Raw genomic sequence first — 18625 nt, 5'->3', positions numbered from 1 at the left:
CCTTAAACTGGTCCAACCTTTCAAATCCCATGGGATCAGAAGAATCCCAGCCATGAGATCCTACACCACTCAAGAGCCAAAAACAGTGAATGGCCTCCTCTCTTACCTGAGGAGAGGTGGGAGATGGGTGTGTGCGCAAATCTATTTCCCAAAGGTTTAGACCATAGCTGACCAAGGCCCCCACATCCGAGACTGCTTTGTTTATTAAAGGGATTCACTGTGGTAGGCTGTGCTAGACCTCATTATGTGGCCTAGGCTAACCTTGAACTCTCATTCTTTCTGCCTCGGCCTCTCAAAGGCTGATATTGCAAGCGCAGAGAGCCTGTGTCCTGCTCCAGATATATTTTTTATTAAATGGGCAGAAAACAAGATTTTATCTTCATGGATAGCTGTACCCTCCTCACTAATGACATGTCTGGGGTAAACCTTTGAAGGCAAACAGTGAGGAGGCACGAGAGGGGGTTTAGTGATTAAGAACACTCTTCCAGAGTTGGATTCTCAGCACCCATTTGGCAGCTCACAACCATCTGGGACTTCAGGCCCAGAGGAGCCAATGCCCTCTTCTGCCCTTCGTGGGCACTACATGCAGATATACATCCAGGCAAACACTAATACACATAAAATAAAAAGAAGGAAAACCTAAAAGGAAAAAAAGGAAAGAAAATGGTGAGCAGGAGGCTCAGTACCTTGCACATAAAGGTCTCTAATATAATCAGAAGCTAGGGTATGGCTAGGTGGTAAAACACATGTGAACACGTGTGAGGCCCTGGGTTTAACCCAAATTAAACCAGAAAGCTACATCATGACAGCGCCTCACCCACAACGAAACTACTCACTACAGTCTGGCGCTTGGGACTCAACAGATCTGATAAGTGATAGTCTTGATACGATTTGGCAAGAACCCTCCAGAGAGTCAGCGTCAATCATGTTCTGCAGTTCCGTCCTGTGAGTTCCACCATTTCCTCTGGACACCAGGGAAACTGACCGACCACTCAGGAATCCCTCCGACTGTACCAGGCTCTGATGTCCAGAGATCTTAGAGATTCACATGCCCACTGGCGAAGGTCATACATGCAGTTAGTAACTACTGGGGTGAAGACTCCTGGAGAGCAGCCTGTGAGCTGGGGACACAGCTTTCAGAATTCCTCACACATACTCAGAGGGCCCTTCTGGGGCCTGCCCTTGAGACACCCACGCTTGTAAGTAACCTCAACAAACTCGGACGAACCAAAGCTGGACTTGGATGGAGTCATTTCTTTGGCGCCTTATCTGGAGTGAACAGGTATTTCCTCACGGCTCCTCAGGAAAGGCCACAGCATGCTAGGTTGAGTTTAGCGCACTCCGCATCACATGGCTAGGATATGTTAAAGACAATATCGATTTCAGTTTTCCCAGCGGTAAAACTCACTACTAGAAGGGAGTAAAGAATAAGGCTCCAGTGGAATGTCTCAGGGGGTAAAGGCACTCGCCCGAGCCTGCTGATCCAAGGCCGATCCCCAGAAGTCCCATGGCGGAAAGACTCCCACAGGTTGGTTCTCATATCTCTATGCTTGTACCACGGCATGCATGCACGGCCTCCCCCCAAGAACAAATAAATGTAAATAAATAGATTTAAAATATAGCACAAAGTTTTGCCCCACCATGGGGCCATGCCTACCTACAATCCCAGTACTCAGACGATCTGGGGCAGGAGGACACAAAGCCAAGCCAGCAGCCTGAAGATTAAAGTCCAGGAAGACGGCTATGGGGAGACAGCGTGATGAAGGAATCACGAACTGTGAGTCTGCACCAACACGAGCTAGAGTGGATGCTCACAGTGTCAGCTGGAGCATCCAGACGTCAGCTACAGCCCTTCACACGCTCTCCAAACCAGTCAGAGCACCGCTAAGCAGGCTGGAGGCTGAGATTTCTGGAAAGATGTCTGTACAGCTTCCAACACATCTGTTCCCTCCTCATTGTTTCAAGCCACTTGTCCACAATCGTCAGCCTGTCACGGTATTTTCTTCTCAACTTCCTTTTTGCTCTCTAGTTCTTGGTCATCTATTTGCATATTTAGTGACACATTCACCACTCCGATACCAAACAGTTTTGGTGTTTCGAATCTGCAGCAGACAGTTCGGCATCACCTGGTGTCCTAGGAAGCTCACAGCATAGTTTTGCTACCTTCCTACTATGCAGCTGTTGGTGTCTGCCATTAATCAGCATAACGACGGTGACTAAGGAATGTCTGTCTGCACATACACTGTTGTTTAAGTCTTCATGCACATTTCCTTTGAATTATTAGGTCATATAGCAATGTGGGATCTGGGGAGATGGCATGAGGACCTGGGTCCAGATCACCGGAAATGTTGTCATGTCATGTGAAAGACAGGAGCTACAGCTGGCGCCTGTGACTCCAGAACCGGACTGAGCTCCACACACAGTAAGAGACCTTGTCTTAAGGAATAAGAGAGCAAGCTGACATCACGATGCACGCCTTTAGCCCCAGCACTGGGGCGGGGGGGGGGGGGGGGGGGGGGGGGGAGACCTATGTGAGTTCAAGGTCAAGCTTGGACTATGGAGTGGCTAAGGCTACACAGAGAAACCTTGTCTTGAAACACCCCCCCCAAAAAAAAGGAATAAGAGAACAACTGAGGAGAAGTCCTAGTGTTTATCTCTATAATATTTATATCTGTCTGTCTGTCTGTCTGTCTATCTATAGATAGATACACTCCTAATGTTTATATCTATAATGTTGGCCTATACCAGCACCCGCCCACACACTCCCCCCCCCACGAATATGTATATACACCAAAAACAAAGTAAATTTTTTTTTGTTTTGTTCTGTTTTCTGAGACAGAGTTTCTCTGTGTAGCCTTGGCTGTCCTGGAACTCGCTCTGTAGATCAGGTTGGCCTTGAACTCCGAGATCCACCTGCCTCTGCTTCCCAGGAGATTAAAGCTGTGCACCACCAATGCCCGGCACAAAGTACATATTTTTAAAACACCCCTTTCTTCTATCCAGATAGCTCTGCCAAAATGAGCAGCACGGGTCTTAGAGCAATCAAGTGACAATGAGCTCCACCGTGATTAACGATGGACAGCGGAGTGAGCTGGCACCACCACTAACGCTGTGTTTACTGTGAAGTACGCCGTCTCCACTAAGCATGCGCCACCGCTGAGGGGGTCAGCACGTGGATGTGTTTACTGTGACGTACGCCGTCTCCACTAAGCATGCGCCACCGCTGAGGGTGTCAGCACGTGGAAACTCTTAGGTTGGCAGAAAGGACCCTGAAAACGGACATTACGCCCAAGGGCCCTTTGACATGAATCTCACCATTTCAATCTAAACCATCAATAGTTAAAATGGCTGGCTGTGCACTAAAATTATCCAGGGAGGGTTTCAGAGACACTGAAAGCCTCAGCCCAGACACAAAGTCAGGATCTCTGAGAGAATAAGCTGGGATTGCTAGTCGACTTTAATGTCCAGCCAGCCTAGAGGACAACGAAGTTAAGGGGTATATTTAGTCAAAGGAAATTTGTTTATTTGATAATTACTTAAATGTTAACTAACATTTATTCAAAGGAAATAAAGATGCTTATTAGTGGGCTGGGATGGTGGTTCATGCGTAAGAAAATGTGTTCCTGGGCTGGAGAGATGGCTCAGCGGTTAAGAGCATTGCCTGCTCTTCCAAAGGTCCTGAGTTCAATTCCCAGCAACCACATGGTGGTTCACAACCATCTGTAATGAGATCTGATGCCCTCTTCTGGCCTGCAGGCAGACACACAGACAGAATACTGTATACATAGTAAATAAGTAAATAAATAAATAAATATTTTTTTAAAAAAAGAAGAGAAAAGAAAAGAAAAGGTGTTCCTCCAGCATCAGGGCCTGAGTTTGATGCCCAGAACACATATTAAAGAGCCAGGCATGGCTGTACAAGCCTGTGACCCCAGGACTGTGAGGCTGAAGAGACAGGAGGAAGCTGGGGTTGGTGGCTGCCAGTCTAGCCAAAATGGCTAGTTCCAGGTTCAGTGAGAGATCCCGGCTCACGGAAATAGGGTGGAAAGGAATAGAGCCGAGCCCTGGCTACGCTCCTCTGTCCATGTGTAAGCATGTACACACATATGTGCATGTGCATACACAAACACAAGACAGGCTAGCAAAACAGCATACTGCAACTGCCCTTACAGGCAGTGACATAACAATATTTGTCTTGTACTTGTATAGAATATCTCTGGAAGGATACAAAAGGAACTGGTAGGATAATGGCAGCCTCTGTGGACAGAAATGTGAAGGGAGAGACTTGCCTCTCAACCTGTCTTATATAAATTGTCTGATTTTTTTTTTACTAGGTACATTTAAAAATTAATAATCTAACCAGGCGATGGTGGTGCACACCTTTAATCCCAGCACTCGGGAGGGAGAGGCAGGTGGATCTCTGAGAGTTTGAGGCCAGCCTGGTCTACAGAGCGAGTTCCAGGACAGGCTCCAAAGCTACAGAGAAACCTTGTCTCAAAAAACCAAAAAAAAAAAAAAAAAAAAAAAAATTAATAATTTTGGGCCTGATGCCTGAAATTCAATTGCTGGAGCCCAGGGATTGAATTCCAGAGAGAAAAACTTCACAAAGTTGTCCTTTGACCTCCACATACATTCGATGGGACCTATATACATACACATACATAAATAAGTTATTAAGATATGTTTTTAAGATATTAAGAATCTGTGGCTCAGGATGTAACTCAGCTGTACAGCATTTGCCTAGCATTTAACCCTACTCTGCAAACAGAAAGTAATAATAACCTTAAACAAAAATAAACCCATGAACACACAATTTGTTCAGGAACATACGAAGTAAGCAACACACACATAAACACACACACCCCATTCTGTAGTAAGAACTAGATACCAATATTTACAGGTTCTCCACAGAATCCTGCCTACGTAGAACAAACTGGCTACCAGGAGTCCATTTCTGCAGGCTGGTGCTAGTAGCTCCTGCCACCTCCGTCTGCCCTAGCAACTAACTTATTCAGTGTGCCATCCTAAAGCAAGCAGCCACTGCCTGATAGGCTCAGGGAAAATGCTTACTCATGGTTCATTTCCACAGCCACTGGGGGCCACCACTAATGACATGTTAGCCTGAAATGCACTCTTCCTGTTAACCCATCCAATTAATTTTTCAACTGGAAAATCCTACATGGAAAGTATCCATGGCTCTGTCTTTTTTTCCTAAAGCCCGTGTTTCATGCAACAAGCAAATAACATGCTTGCAAGCTCTGGCACGCCAGCACTGACTTCGTAACTAGGGGAGCTATATCTTAAGTGAGAGGCCTGATTTGTCTTACCACAACATAATCCAAATGATTTTAGAGTGAATACGGGTCATTTTTGTTGTTACTGACACAGAGGAATACCTGCGTTTCATACATACTATTGAAATTAAATACATTTTCAGTGAGTCATTTCTGACTAGGTCTGATATATTACTCAAACGAGGTTTTGGGTTTTTGTTTGGGGTAGGGGTTATCAATCCATCCTTTTGAACACTTACCCTATCACTTTGGTAGCCAGGAAAACAAAGTATTAATGCAAAAGAGAAAAGACACCTTTGAGTTGCCTATAATAAGACTGCCTTCTTTTGGCAGGAGGTGGTTTAGGGCTCCTTATGCAGAGCAGGTTGGCTTGGAACTTGCTATGTGATGGAACCTGCCATCACCGCACCGAGTACCAACACAAATTTCTGTTTTTTAAATAACTTTATGTTTCTATTTGTGTATAACTGTGTGTGTGGAGGTCAGAGGACAACTTCTGAGAGCTGGTTTTCTCCTTCCACAGTGTGGGTTCCAGGGACAGAACTCAGATCAGGCTTGGTAGCGGGCGCCTTTACATGCTAAGCCATCCTGCGAGTCGGAGATTTCTTTTACTAATGTTACATGTCAGTAAAACTACAAAAGGCCACCCCCGTCCCCAAATGACCAGGCCAAGAAATTGAATTCTGGGACAGGAGTGTGACACAGTAGGATGTAAAGGAGCCATTTGTTGGTTCCTGGCCACTTAGTCCCAAAATAATCACACAGAAACTCTATTAATTAAATCACTGCTTGGCCCATTAGCTCTAGCTTCTTATTGGCTAACTCTTACATATTAATTTAACCCATTTCTAATAATCTGTGTATGGCCACATGGCTGTGGCTGACTGGCTAAAGTTCCAGCTGGGCTACATCCCAGCATTCAGCCTAGCTTTCCCCGCCTACCTAAGTTCATCCAAAGCAGTTTCTTTATTCAGTAATGGTAATCACAGCACACAGAGGGGACTCCCACATTGGTGGCAGAATGTCCACCTAGTACTCCTGAGGCCCTGAGTTCCACCCCTTGCACTAAAACAAGAAACAGAGTCCAGCTCTGGAAAGCTACCGAGTTTTGGAGGAGCATTCGTTTTTCAGGACCCGCCAGTGCACTTGCCAACTCCCTGGCCAAGGGCTTGTCTGCTGCCTTCCACCCGCTGTGCTAGCGTTCAAGAGCAGCAGGGCTAGCGTGCAGAAATCTCCTGTGGCAGCCCTAACAACACAAGTCCATTTTCTTGTTTCCTGCAATTACTTCCAAAGGAAGCTTAAATTAGAAAGACGTTACATCAAATTTAAAAGAGATCCTTGTTACTACTTCTCAATCATACAAAACAACAAAAACACAGTTAATTAAGAACTAAACGATAATTAAACATGTTTTTGCCCTACAGCCCCAAAGGGTTGACAGTGTAGTAGGAAAGAGACTACCCAGCTTTCTGGGCTCACGGGAGACATTGCTGGCATCGGAAGTGTTAAACACCGTGGTGACTGGACTGGTGATGGTGTAGCTTTTTCCTCACACATCCTAAACCAACCCTGGCTCATCTCTTGAGGAATGTGCAGGGTGGCATCTAACCTGTCTCCAACTTGTGAAAAACCGTAACAGTTGCCATAACAACATGCAACTAAGGTTACTGGAAATCAGAGGAAGCTCTCAGCAGGTGCTCAGACTCCCCACGGGCCCTGGGAGAATGCAGTTCTATAGTCCCAGTGCCCATAGCCACTTTGATACCTAGTTAACTGGGTTTCGTTTTCTGTTAGGTATCAGTAGATTAAAAAACAGCAATGGCCATTAATTTAAAGATCTATATCTAAATAAGACATGCTCTTATTTATTATTTTTTAAAATTCGGGGCTGGAGAGATAGCTCAGTGATTAAAAGCACTTGCTGGTCTTGCAGAGGACCCAGAATCAGCTCAACCAAACCACACAATGGCTAGCAATATTCTGTAACTCCAGCTCCTGAGGCCTGGACAACCACGTCTGGTCTCCATGTGCGTCAGACACGCACACAGTATACATACATAAATGCAGACAAAATACTGATACACATAAGTGAAAACAGAATCAGAATAAAATAGCATTTTTTTAAAAAAATTCTAGATATGCTGATAAAAATTCATTTTTCAAAGCAATATGAAATCATTTAATCATTTTTCAGTATGGATAATTTTTCAAAGCAAACCTACAGCCACATGCCAGGTACAAACTCAGAGCTAAATTACAAATTAAGCCAATCATGGGTACTGTGTGATGGCGCAAATCTGTAATCCCAGCCAGCAACTGGGAGGCTGACACTGGAAGATTAATCAAGAGTTCAAGGCAGAGGACCAGTAACAGGGCTGGGGGGCAAAGGTGTTGGCCACCAAACCTGACAGCCTCAGTCCCCTTCCCAGCATCCACATGACAGAAGGAAAGAAGACCAGAGAGAGAGAGAGAGAGAGAGAGAGAAAGAGAGAGTGTGTGTGTTTCTGAAAGAAAAGCTTCCAGCCTGGGCTAGAGAGTTTAAGAACAGTTTGGACAACTTTAAAATTCTTTTTAATTGAAAAGCTGGGGATGTAGTTCAGTGCAAAGAAAGCACACCCAACCTTTAAAAAAAAAAAAAAAAGAAAAAAGATCACAGGCACAAATAACTAAAAAAAAAAAACAAAAACTAAATATAATCATAATGAAAGGAATACAGCTTAGAGAAAAATGTAAGGAATTCAGACTGATGATAATACTGTAATATTTTCTAAATTTTGCCCAGTTTAAATTTTGTATTTTATTTATTTGTATGTGCATGTCTATAGACACACACATGGAGTTCAATGAACAACCTGTGAACCGGTTCTCTTCTCACCCGGATCTCAGAGACTGGACTCGGGTCCTCGGGCCTCAGGACAAGCACCTTGACCCCTGAACCATCTGAACCACCTCCCTGGCTCTTAACACTGAAATCTTTGGGCGCACCAGGCGAACCCTTCACTACACAGCATGGGCGCACGACACTACATTCCCACTGGCTGCATTTCCGTGACGGGTGCACTGCAGGCCCACACAGAGAGCACTGTTTCAGAAGCGCTGCAGTGAGACGCAGGAGAGGCTCTGGGCTCTGCAGAGGTCCCTACCATGGCAGCTGGACAGAATGTGCCTGAACAAAGGGGATGCCAGGCCATCTCCCTCCAACCCCATCCCACCCTCCCATTCGACCAGGGTTACAAAAGTGCCTGTGTGGCCCTCGTGAGTCATGATGTTCCACTGACAGACGGGGCGGGGCGGGGCAGAAATCACTAGTATGTGCCCAGTGAGCTGGAAAAGCCCATCCTGTTTTTCGATTTTATATAATAATCATTTTTTTTTTTTGCAAACCTGAGATAAAGAATGTTTGGGAAAGAGGAACTCACCAACTTATTTTTACAGCCAAGAACATGCCCTCACAGCCCAAGGCCAGAGACGACATTAGGCAAAGGCCCTGTGCAATCGCTGTAAGTCATGTGTCCCTTCTCACGACACACAAGAAGAAGTGTAGAGAAGTAACACACATTGCCATTCCCACCTCCTGCTCAGCCACCAGCAGGTCAGGCTGACAGCCAAGGAGGCAAAGGGGCAAGACCCATCCTTTTTTTAAAAAAAACAACTTCCTTTGCCAAGAAACAAAGTAGCTTCTTTAAATCGACCTTTAGAAGCAAATCATGAGAAATACATTCTGAACTAACAACAAAAAAGCAAAGCAAAACAAAATAAAATGTTTCCCTTCTAGCTATAAGTTCTGCACATGCCCAGGTTCAAATCTCAGTCCTGCAAACTTCAGCAAACAATAACGTGTAACATGGCAAACTCACGTATCTGAACTGCCTGGCAGCAGCCACGCAAGGCACAGCACAGGGCAGGAGGGCACAGCCAAGCGTGAAGCCAGGCTGGATCACACATTGGTTTCCAGTCCAGCCGGGTTACACAGCGACACCCTGACTCACAGAAAAACAATAACAAAAATATAATTACCTGGTTTTGCTTTATAAATACCTAACCTCACCTAGGGTAGTGCTCATACCTATAAACCCTGTACTGGGGAGGCTTAGGCAGGATGAGAACAGGTACAAGGCTGGGCTGCATAGATCTTGTCTCAAAAGACAAAAACAAATGAACAAACAAAAAACATAAAAGACTCCATCACCGTTTTTAAAGACATCTCTAGTGAAACTGGGAACCCACATTCAGCAGGAGGACTAACTACATTCCAGTTCTGGAGAAAGGCCATTCCAGGGCTTACGGACCCAGGAGGAGCAGCAAATCTGGCCTCCTAAGACTTGTACTGACTCAGGTTTAAAATACACTGAAATTCACAGCACACATGTCATTTTAACAACAGGAAATCTCAGTTATCTTATCAAAGAGAAAAAAGTTAATTTTTAGGTAGGGTCTAGTGCGCCCCAGGTTCACCTCTAACGCGCTAAGTATGACCTTCAGCTCCCCCTGCCTCCACCCTGCTAGTGCTGGATTATAGGTGTACATCACCACACCCAGGTTACGCGGGGCTGGGGATGAACCCACAGTTTCCTGCATGCTAGGTAAGTACTCTACCCATTAGGCTGTCTCTCCAGCTCCACTAAAATTTCATCCTTGATAATAAAAACTATGAGGAAAGTAGGGAGAAAAAAGGGCAATCAATAGGGGGCTAAGCATAAGAAAACACATTACATACATTTATGGAGAAGCCATAAAGAAACCCATGGGCTTTTTTGTTTTGTTTTTTTTTTGATGCCTTAACTTTATTTTATTTTTTTGGTTTTTTGAGGCAGGGTTTCTCTGTAGCTTTAGAGCCTGTCCTGGAACTAGCTCTTATAGACCAGGCTGGCCTCGAACTCACAGCGATCCGCCTGCCTCTACCTCCCGAGTGCTGGGCTTAAAGGCGTGCACCACCACCGCCTGGCTAGAAACCCATGGTTTTGAGCAAAGCATATTATATACACGTATGAAAATGTCAGAATGAAACCCGTTGTTTTATATAATTAATATCTGCCTGTGACAATGTTTCAACAAGTTCATTAAAAGCCATTTAAATATGCTAACACATCAGACCTCTGAACAACAGTAGTATCTTTCCATGGATAGCTGGAGCTTCGGAATCCACTGTCTCTGACAAATCTATCAAATACAGAGCTGCAAAGTGGAACTATCTAGTTTTAGGCTAAATTCTCCAAAAGTATGGATTTCATCTGTTCCACTAGATAGATGCTTTGGGTGGGGAAGAAAAAACTTTCCAATAAGTCAGAAAAAAAGTACTGTGTTACTAAACGTATTCCTGGATGTGCCGTGCCCAGGTCTGAAACCCTGCCTGCTATTTGTCTTTAATGCGTTTCTGAAATCAGAGGGTCTGTGTCTTATCGCCGACTGCATCAAGGCTAAACATCAATAACGCAGGGACAGAATAACAACAATAAAAAGAAAGGAACAAGCGACAGAGGCCTCTCCCTCAACTGCCTCGAGTCTACACAGGAAGAAAGCGGACTCTGGGAATGGCTGGATGTTCAGCAAAGCTTCAGAAGATCAATGCTAAATAAACTTCACCACCTAAGACGAGTTGCTACGACTTCAAATCATTCTGAGCTGCATTTTATTCTTTCTGAAAGCTTTCTAACCCATTTTACAGACGACTTCACGCTGGGCAAGCAGTGAAATCTACAGACTTACTGTTCAGCTTCACGTCCGCATGTTACAGGAGGCAAGACTAAATGGCTTCCCTGTTTTTTCTTTCAAGATCTATTTTTGTTTATTTTGTTGTGTTGTGACAAGATCTCATGTAGCCCAGGCTAGCCTCGGACTCCCTACAAAGCTGAGATTAGCCTTCAATTCCTGATCCTGCTGCCTTGGTCTCCCAAAAGCTAGGATTACAGGCATGCGCCACTGTGCTTAGATCTTCTAAGGGCATTAGATAGCACAGCTTCCTCATTCACCTCTGCTAAAATCACTAATAACCTCTCATAATATGGGATAACATGTCAGAACAAGGGAGCACATGAAGAAGAAGCCAGAAGACAAAAGCTGGCAGCCAAGGACATCTCTACAGACTCTGATTTTATGGGCATTAAAAATGTGAATGAATGGGCTTGGGGAATGAATGCTTCAGTAGGTGAAGTGCTTGCCACGGAAACATAAGAACACTTTGAGTGTCAGAACCCATATAAAAGTTATCCACATAGCACAAAAGTCTGTCACCTCTGCAGTAGAAACAAGAGCGTCCCCGGAAGTCTGCAGGTCAACTGTGGACAACGCAGCAGACCAGCAACAAAGAGAGACCTTGTCTCAAGCAAAGTGGAAAGCCAGGACCTGTCCTCTGACCACAGAACACTCGTGAACACACAAATGCATACATAGCACATACATACACATCACACACACACACACACACAAGCACACACCCATGGGAATGAAAACCATGTCTTTTCCCAGAATATTCTCTACTCTACCCTAGAACAATCCCATTAGAAATAACCACACCCTGGAATGTGAAGGAAGGCAGTCTTACCAAATCATGCCTACCGTAATAACAGTGATCAAGCTCTTACTTTTGAACTAAGTATAAAACTGTGTTCGCGCTCAGATTAAGATTTATGTATATATTGGTCTATTTATCCACCTTAGCAAATACTGTATTGTCCTTTACACCCTGAACTCTAGGGCACATAACCATGGATATCCTAGCAGGCTTTGTACGCGTGGAAGGCCACGCTGTAAACTGGCATTAGCTGCTCTTTGGTAATAAGTGGATTTAATTATATTTATCCTAGCCCTGTAACAGATTATTTGAATTGTTCTAACAGAACAAGTGGGGATTACCACTAACTAGGCCATTTGGCCTTAGGTATTCAGGACCGGAGGAAAGCCGTGAGTTCCCTCTTGACGTCACTTACACGGCTGCCACAGACCTCCCTCTTGGTGGCATTTTCTGGGTTAACTACCACGCAGCTGCAATGTTTTCATCTATCATCTAATTCCCCGTGTCCCACAAGATGTTCACTTCATCTAACCAACAAGAATAAAAGAAAACATTGAACCGTTTATCTTTTCACCACCTTTTAAGTGGAAACTGGGCCAAAAATTTACCAGACACACTTAAAAAAACAAAACAAGAAGAAGCAGGCATCGGTGGCCCATGCACGCCTTTAATCCCAGCACTCGGAGGCAGAGGCAGGCGAATCTCTGTGAGCTCTAAGACAGCCTGGTCTACAGAGCAAGAGAAAGCCAGGGCTACACAGAGAAACCCTGTCGTAAAAAACCAGAACCCAAACCAAACCAAACCAAGGACCAAGCATGACAGCACACACCCACAACGGAAACAACTTCACGTGTATAACGCGAGGATCAGTTCCAGGCCAGCCTGGGCTACGTGAGACCCTGCCACAGAAATCCAAAAGAATCAAAACCTGAAGACTCCTAGCATACGCAAGGCTCTCAATTCAGTTCGAGGCTGAACAATGAATACATAAATAAATAAGAATAAAACAAGATCCATCCACAGTGGTACAGACTGGAAATCTCAGCATTTGGGAGGTAAAGACAGAAGGATCAGGAGTTCAAAGCCAGCCTTGGCTGCACGACTTTGTTTCAAAGCAAATGAAAAAAATAAAAAGATAATCTTTTAACTAGTATGCATGAGACCCTGGGTTTGGTCATCAGTACAAGAGGGGAAAAGATAACAATGTTTCAAATATGAGCCAGATACAGAAGACACTGGCTATACCTAGTAGAGCTGGGTGGTTGTGGCCCACGCCTATCAATCCAAGCACCTGGGAGGCAGAGGCAGGCGGGTCTCTGTGAGTTCAAGGCCAGCCTGGTCTACAGAGTGAGTTCCAAGACAGCCAGAGCTGTGACACAGGGAAACTCTGTCTCAATAAACCAAAAGACCTATGTGGGCACCAGGGATGGCTCCGTGGTTAAGAGCACTCACTGCTCCTGTAGAAGACTCAAGTTTGGTTAGCATCCACATGATGGTTCACAGTCAGCTGCAGCTCCAGCTCCAGGGGACCTAACACCTCTGAAAGCTTCTGCAAGCACCTGATGCATAGACATACGCTCAGGCACACGCGCACACACACACAGAGTGATTACTTTAAAAGTCCTATATAAACATGTTGACTTTAAGTCCAGAGATCCCACTTCTAAATTGTATTCATTTTCAGCCTTGGCTGAAGGGTTAGTCAAACAGATACTTAACAATTAATTAAAAGTGAGACGCATTTGGAAAGCCAGTAAACAAAATCTTCTAGACTGTCAAACACAATATGATTTTGAGCAAGGCCTAAGTTTCTGAAATATGACAATTATATCCTGTTCCTGACTGCTTGGGGAAAGGCTGTAAATGCAGCCTCTCTTGATTCCTTTCCGTTTTCACCAAGGCCATAAAAACAATGGGTGTTTTCTCCGGATCGTAAACGAAGTGTGTAAGAAGAAATCTTGACTGTGATGACGCTCTGCAGGTGATGATTGACAGATGGTGATCTGGACACAGCCTGTGGTGCGAGCCACTCACTCTAGCAACAAATCACCTTTGATGCACAACAAATCACCTCTGACGCACAACAAGAAAACTGCAGGATGACAACAGGAGGAGCGGAAAGCCCAGGTAAGAAGCACGGTCACACAAGTGCCCAGCACGGTGGCGAGTCTGTGACTCCAATATTTGATCACCTTAGGGCCGAGCTTTTGACTTCTGGACCAGCCTGGGTTATTTAAGACCTTGTCTCAAAAAAGAGGGAAGGGAGAAGCAATCTCAAAATTCTTCAAAAAACACTGGCCTCAAAGAGGTGAACAACAGAAAAGAAACCCTACACAGGGCCCGTGGAGGTAGCTCCGCAGCAGCCAAGGGTACTTGTCGTCTGTCCCATCGCCTGAGCCCCAGTCCCAGGGCCCGCATGGTGGGCAGGGAGTGAGCTGACAGTTGTCCCTCCAGCTCTATGTGCACGCTATAGCACTTGAGTGCGTGCACGCACATGCACACACATACACAGTAATGACCACATAATGCAAAAAAAAATTTTTAAAGATTACATGGCATAATTTTATTCTTCCTTATACACCAGTGAGAAGTTAGAACACGGTCCTAGTGATGTGCTCACAAAGCGGGAATCAATTTCCCTAACATGGCCAAGCCCTAAATATAGCCACAATATGTTGTTGTGGTGGTAGCTCAAAATACACCAGATTAACCTTATCCGTGGAGGGAGTAGTTGCAGACAAACAGGCCAGGAGTTCAAGAACCAATACCACGGCATCTCCATCAGCATTCAAGTGGCTTTAAAGTCCTTGGTAAGGGCTGCCAAGTGAAGACACATGGACCACACAAGCCTTTCTCTCTCCAGACCTTGGATCTTGATCCAGTCTGGGATTCTAAGAAGAAAAAGAAAAAACTTACACATCCTGAGTCCAAAGTAACCCTACCCTTGTGAGGAGTGATCCAGCCTCACGAGCAGGCAGAGAAGTGAGAAGCACAGAAACCATCAGCTTCAGTCTGCCCAACGGTAGTGGCACTGACAATAATACACGGAACCTGCACAGTTCACCTTCCAAACACCACACACACAAGTCCTGGTCCAGTTAACGTTTCGTTCTCACACAGTAGGGGCCAGGCCTGGCAGCAGACATTTATTGTGATAACTACATTTGAGAGGCAGTAAGGGGGTGGGAGGTGAGGAGCAGGAGATAGAGGTCAGCCTGGGCTAACATAAAACTCAGCGCCAAAATACAAAACCAAAGAAAATCTTGTATAACTACAGTGAGGGTTTGTACGTGTTTTGAATGAATTTTTTAAGCAATAGAAATGAAATTTAATCAAACTTCATGTCAAATGTGATTGATGCCTCATGTTTGTAATCCCAGCACTTGGGAAGCAAAGGCAGCAAAGATTGCCAAGGGTATGAGGCCAGCCTGGACTACCAGAGTGAGCCCTTGTCTCAAATATTAAAATATAATAATATTAATTTCAAAGCTCTACTAAGTTTTAAAAGGCTTACTGTGCTGACTCTAGACGTCTTTAACAATAAACTGCTTTTGCAGACATTCTGGGTGGAAAGAGCCACCAGAATGCCAGGATCAGTATGAGGTGTTCAATTCTTTTTAAATGTTGAAAAGTTAACCGGCAAATAAATAACTTTCTCAACATAAGAATGCTGAGAGTACAGGGTCCAGGAAAACATGTTTGGAAACTTATTACTCAAAAGCATAATAGTATAGGGGTTTTAAAGACTAGACTCCAAGCCAATTGCTAAGATCAAAATGCAAGCCCTGCCACTTAGAGCTGTGGATCTTGAGCGAGCTTCCTAATACATGCTAATTCAAAAGTATGTGTTCCGAAGACAAACTATTAAATACCTGCCGCAGCTTTGTCAAATTAGACCCTAAGATGTTTCATGAAAAAGCACTTCCCTCCCTTTCCACTCCTCATGCAGCAGCAGCCTTGTAACTGATGAGGAAATTACACACTTTTAGTCCTCCGCTGGCGAGCTTGCCACACGCTGCAGGAAAGAAGCTGCTTCTTTCGTGACTCCACCCTTTACAACTTCAAAATACTGTCACATACTCAGTAGGCTGGAGCTGCCCGCAAAATTGACAGCTTCCAGGCTCCGGAACAGGGGAGATGCGAGTGACTTTCCCTCCCGAGACCCTGGAAGGTACACAGGGGCCCTGGAGGTGCTCGGACGCGGGAGCATCTAGGGAGATGTTGTGGGGAGCCTGGGGGAAGAGGGCAGAGGATGGCCCGCGTTTCCCACCTGGGCAGAGACCTGGAAAGCAGGGAAAGAGGACGGCGCTGGGGTCCCACGCCCGGGGAACAGTAGAGAGGGGACAGGACCCTGAAAGACCTGGAGAGAGGGGATTGGGAGCCCTGCAGTTCCACCTGGAGGGTCCTAGGGAGACAGGGGGGAGGATGGTGCCGGGGTCCCACCTGGAGAGAGATGACGGAGCGGACAGGAGTTCCTCCCGGGAGGAGCAGGGGAGAAGGGACGGGGTGGTGCGGGGTCCCGCCCGGGAGGAGCTGGGGAGAAGGGACGGGGTGGTGCGGGGTCCCGCCCGGGAGGAATGGAGAGAAGGGATGGGGTGGTGCGGGGTCCCGCCCGGGAGGAGCTGGGGAGAAGGGCCGGGGTGGTGCGGGGTCCCGCCCGGGAGGAATGGAGAGAAGGGCCGGGGTGGTGCGGGGTCCCGCCCGGGAGGAATGGAGAGAAGGGATGGGGTGGTGCGGGGTCCCGCCCGGAAGGAGCTGGAGAGAAGGGACGGGGTGGTGCCCGCCCGGGAGGAGGGGACAGGGCGGCGCGGGGGTCGGCTCCCCTCGCAGGCCTCCCGCCGGCTCGCACGCACTCACCTGAAGGCAGGCTCCTCCTTGGGCGGCCGGGCCTGGGCGGACGCCGCGCCGCCGCCCCTTTTGTTGAAGAGCTTCTGGAGCAGGGTCGGGGCCATGGCGTGCGTGCACGCGGCGGCCCGGGTGGCCACGCTCGGGGACCCGGGCGGCTCAGCGCGCAGCCCACGGCGGCCGCGGCGGGACCATGGCGACGGACGGGGGCGCGGCCGCCCGGAGGAGTGCGAGCGAGCGCGGGTTCGCTGCAGCCGACGGAAGGTGCAGCGCCGCGGCCGCCGACAGGTCATATGACGGAGCCGGCCCGCCCGGCTGACAGCTCGCTCCCGCGGGAGGAGGAGCGCGGAGAGGGCAGCACGAGGGAGGGGGAGGAGCTGGGAGTGGGGGGAGGAGCGCCGGGTAGCAGCACGAGGCGGGGGGGAGGAGCACAGAGGAAGGAGGAGGGAGGGGAGGAGAGGAGGAGCTGGGGATGGGGGAGGAGCGCCAGGGAGCAGCACGAGGGTAGGGGAAGGAGCACGAGGGCGGGAGAGGAGCAAGGGGATAGGAGGGAGGGAAGCGCAAGGAAGGGGAGGAGCTGTGGGGGGGGAAGATGAGAGGGGAGGAGCGCCAGGGAGCAGAACGAGAGACTGGGAGGAGCACGGCGGAAGGAGGAGGGACAGCTCGAGGGAGGGCGAAGAGCACGAGGATAGGAGGGAAGGGAGCTCGAGGGACCGGGAGGAATATGGGGGAGAGGGAGGAGCACGAGGGAGAGGAGAAGTTGGGCGGGGGGGGGGGGGGGGGGATAGGGAAGAAGCGCCAGGAAGCAGCACAAGGTACTGGGAGGAATGAGGAGCATGGGGAGAGGTACGTGTAGGGAGAAGTGGAAGTGATGGGGAGGAGGGGGGGTGTAGGGAGGGGCGATGTGGGAGGAGCTCCAGGGACGGGGAGGATCGCGCGGGGAGCGGCTTGTCAGGGAGGTGGGCGTTCAGGCCTCAGGGGGTGAGGGAGGAGCGCGGCAGAGAGGGAGGAGCAGGCAGTCCGGCATCGCCATTGGCCGGCTTTGCCCGCCCTGCGGCGGCGACATCACTAGGGGCGCGGCCCGAGTAGCCACTTGCTCGGCGCTGACCCGCGCTGGAGTGGGGCGGGGTGCGTGGGTCTTCCCACACTTGAGCCACTGAGTGCGGGAGCGCGACTACGGAGGTCTTTGTTCTTTGCAGTAGAAGCCCCTGAACTTGGTCCTCGTCTTGTGGGTTGCAGGATTCCCCAGCAAAAAGCCTGAGCTGCTGGAGGAGCAACTTGGTGCCAGAGGTTGCTGCTGGGAATCGAGCCCAAATCACTCTGCGTTCGAGGTCTTGGGAAGCTGCTACCATGGCCAGAGTAAATCTCTGGGCTCAATTTTGGATTTACAATTTATTCAGGTCACTTGTTTTATTTGGTGTCTTGGGCCCCACTGGAAGCTGGATCGCACAACAAGCTACATGTAGCTAAACCCTAAACACACACACACACACACACACACACACACACACACACCGCGGAGCTCTCTGGCTCTAGAAATTTGAGAGGAAAAAAATTATAATAAATGATTTCTTTCCTAGTTCGTGTTCAAATAATCAGAGCACATAAGAAAAAAACCGGCAGCACACACTTTGCTTTGGGGGAAAAGGGTGTGTCCTTAATTAAATTCATTTGCCTGCGCTATCACCCCTCAGATCCCCTGAGAGTTCAGTGTGCTGTGGCGCAAGACTCTTTAAGAACCTGTGGTTATGAAGAGTCTGACCACATTCAAAACAGTTTATGAACCTGTTTTGCAACATTGCGCCCTAAAGATTTTCAGACAGATGGTAGGTAGTAGAACTAGAGTTACTTCGAGTTCAACTTCGTCTCCCCCAAATTTGTGAATGGTGAACAATCGACCCACCGAGATTTCTTAGACTTAATCAGGAGACAGTTAGGGCTGGAAGCATGGCTCAGTGGTTACAAACAGGCTGCT

General features: G+C 47.5%; 1 protein-coding gene across 2 annotated transcripts in view; it reads right to left on the bottom strand.

The window, feature by feature from the left end:
- Fnip2 (folliculin interacting protein 2) overlaps nucleotides 1-16958 on the bottom strand; it is a 108878-nt gene extending 91920 nt beyond the window's left edge. For both annotated transcript variants that reach the window (XM_087899446.1, XM_087899447.1), the window contains exon 1: nucleotides 16663-16958. In XM_087899446.1, coding sequence (XP_087755572.1) covers nucleotides 16663-16943 — 281 coding nt within the window. In that variant the 5' untranslated portion in view covers nucleotides 16944-16958. The remainder of the gene's footprint in view (nucleotides 1-16662) is intronic.
- Between the last annotated feature and the right edge of the window lie 1667 nt (nucleotides 16959-18625).

This window comes from Myodes glareolus, chromosome 20 (genome assembly GCF_982192425.1).
Source record: "Myodes glareolus chromosome 20, mMyoGla1.1, whole genome shotgun sequence".
NCBI classification, from domain to species: domain Eukaryota; kingdom Metazoa; phylum Chordata; class Mammalia; order Rodentia; family Cricetidae; genus Myodes; species Myodes glareolus.
This window is presented reverse-complemented; position numbering and strand designations above follow the sequence as displayed.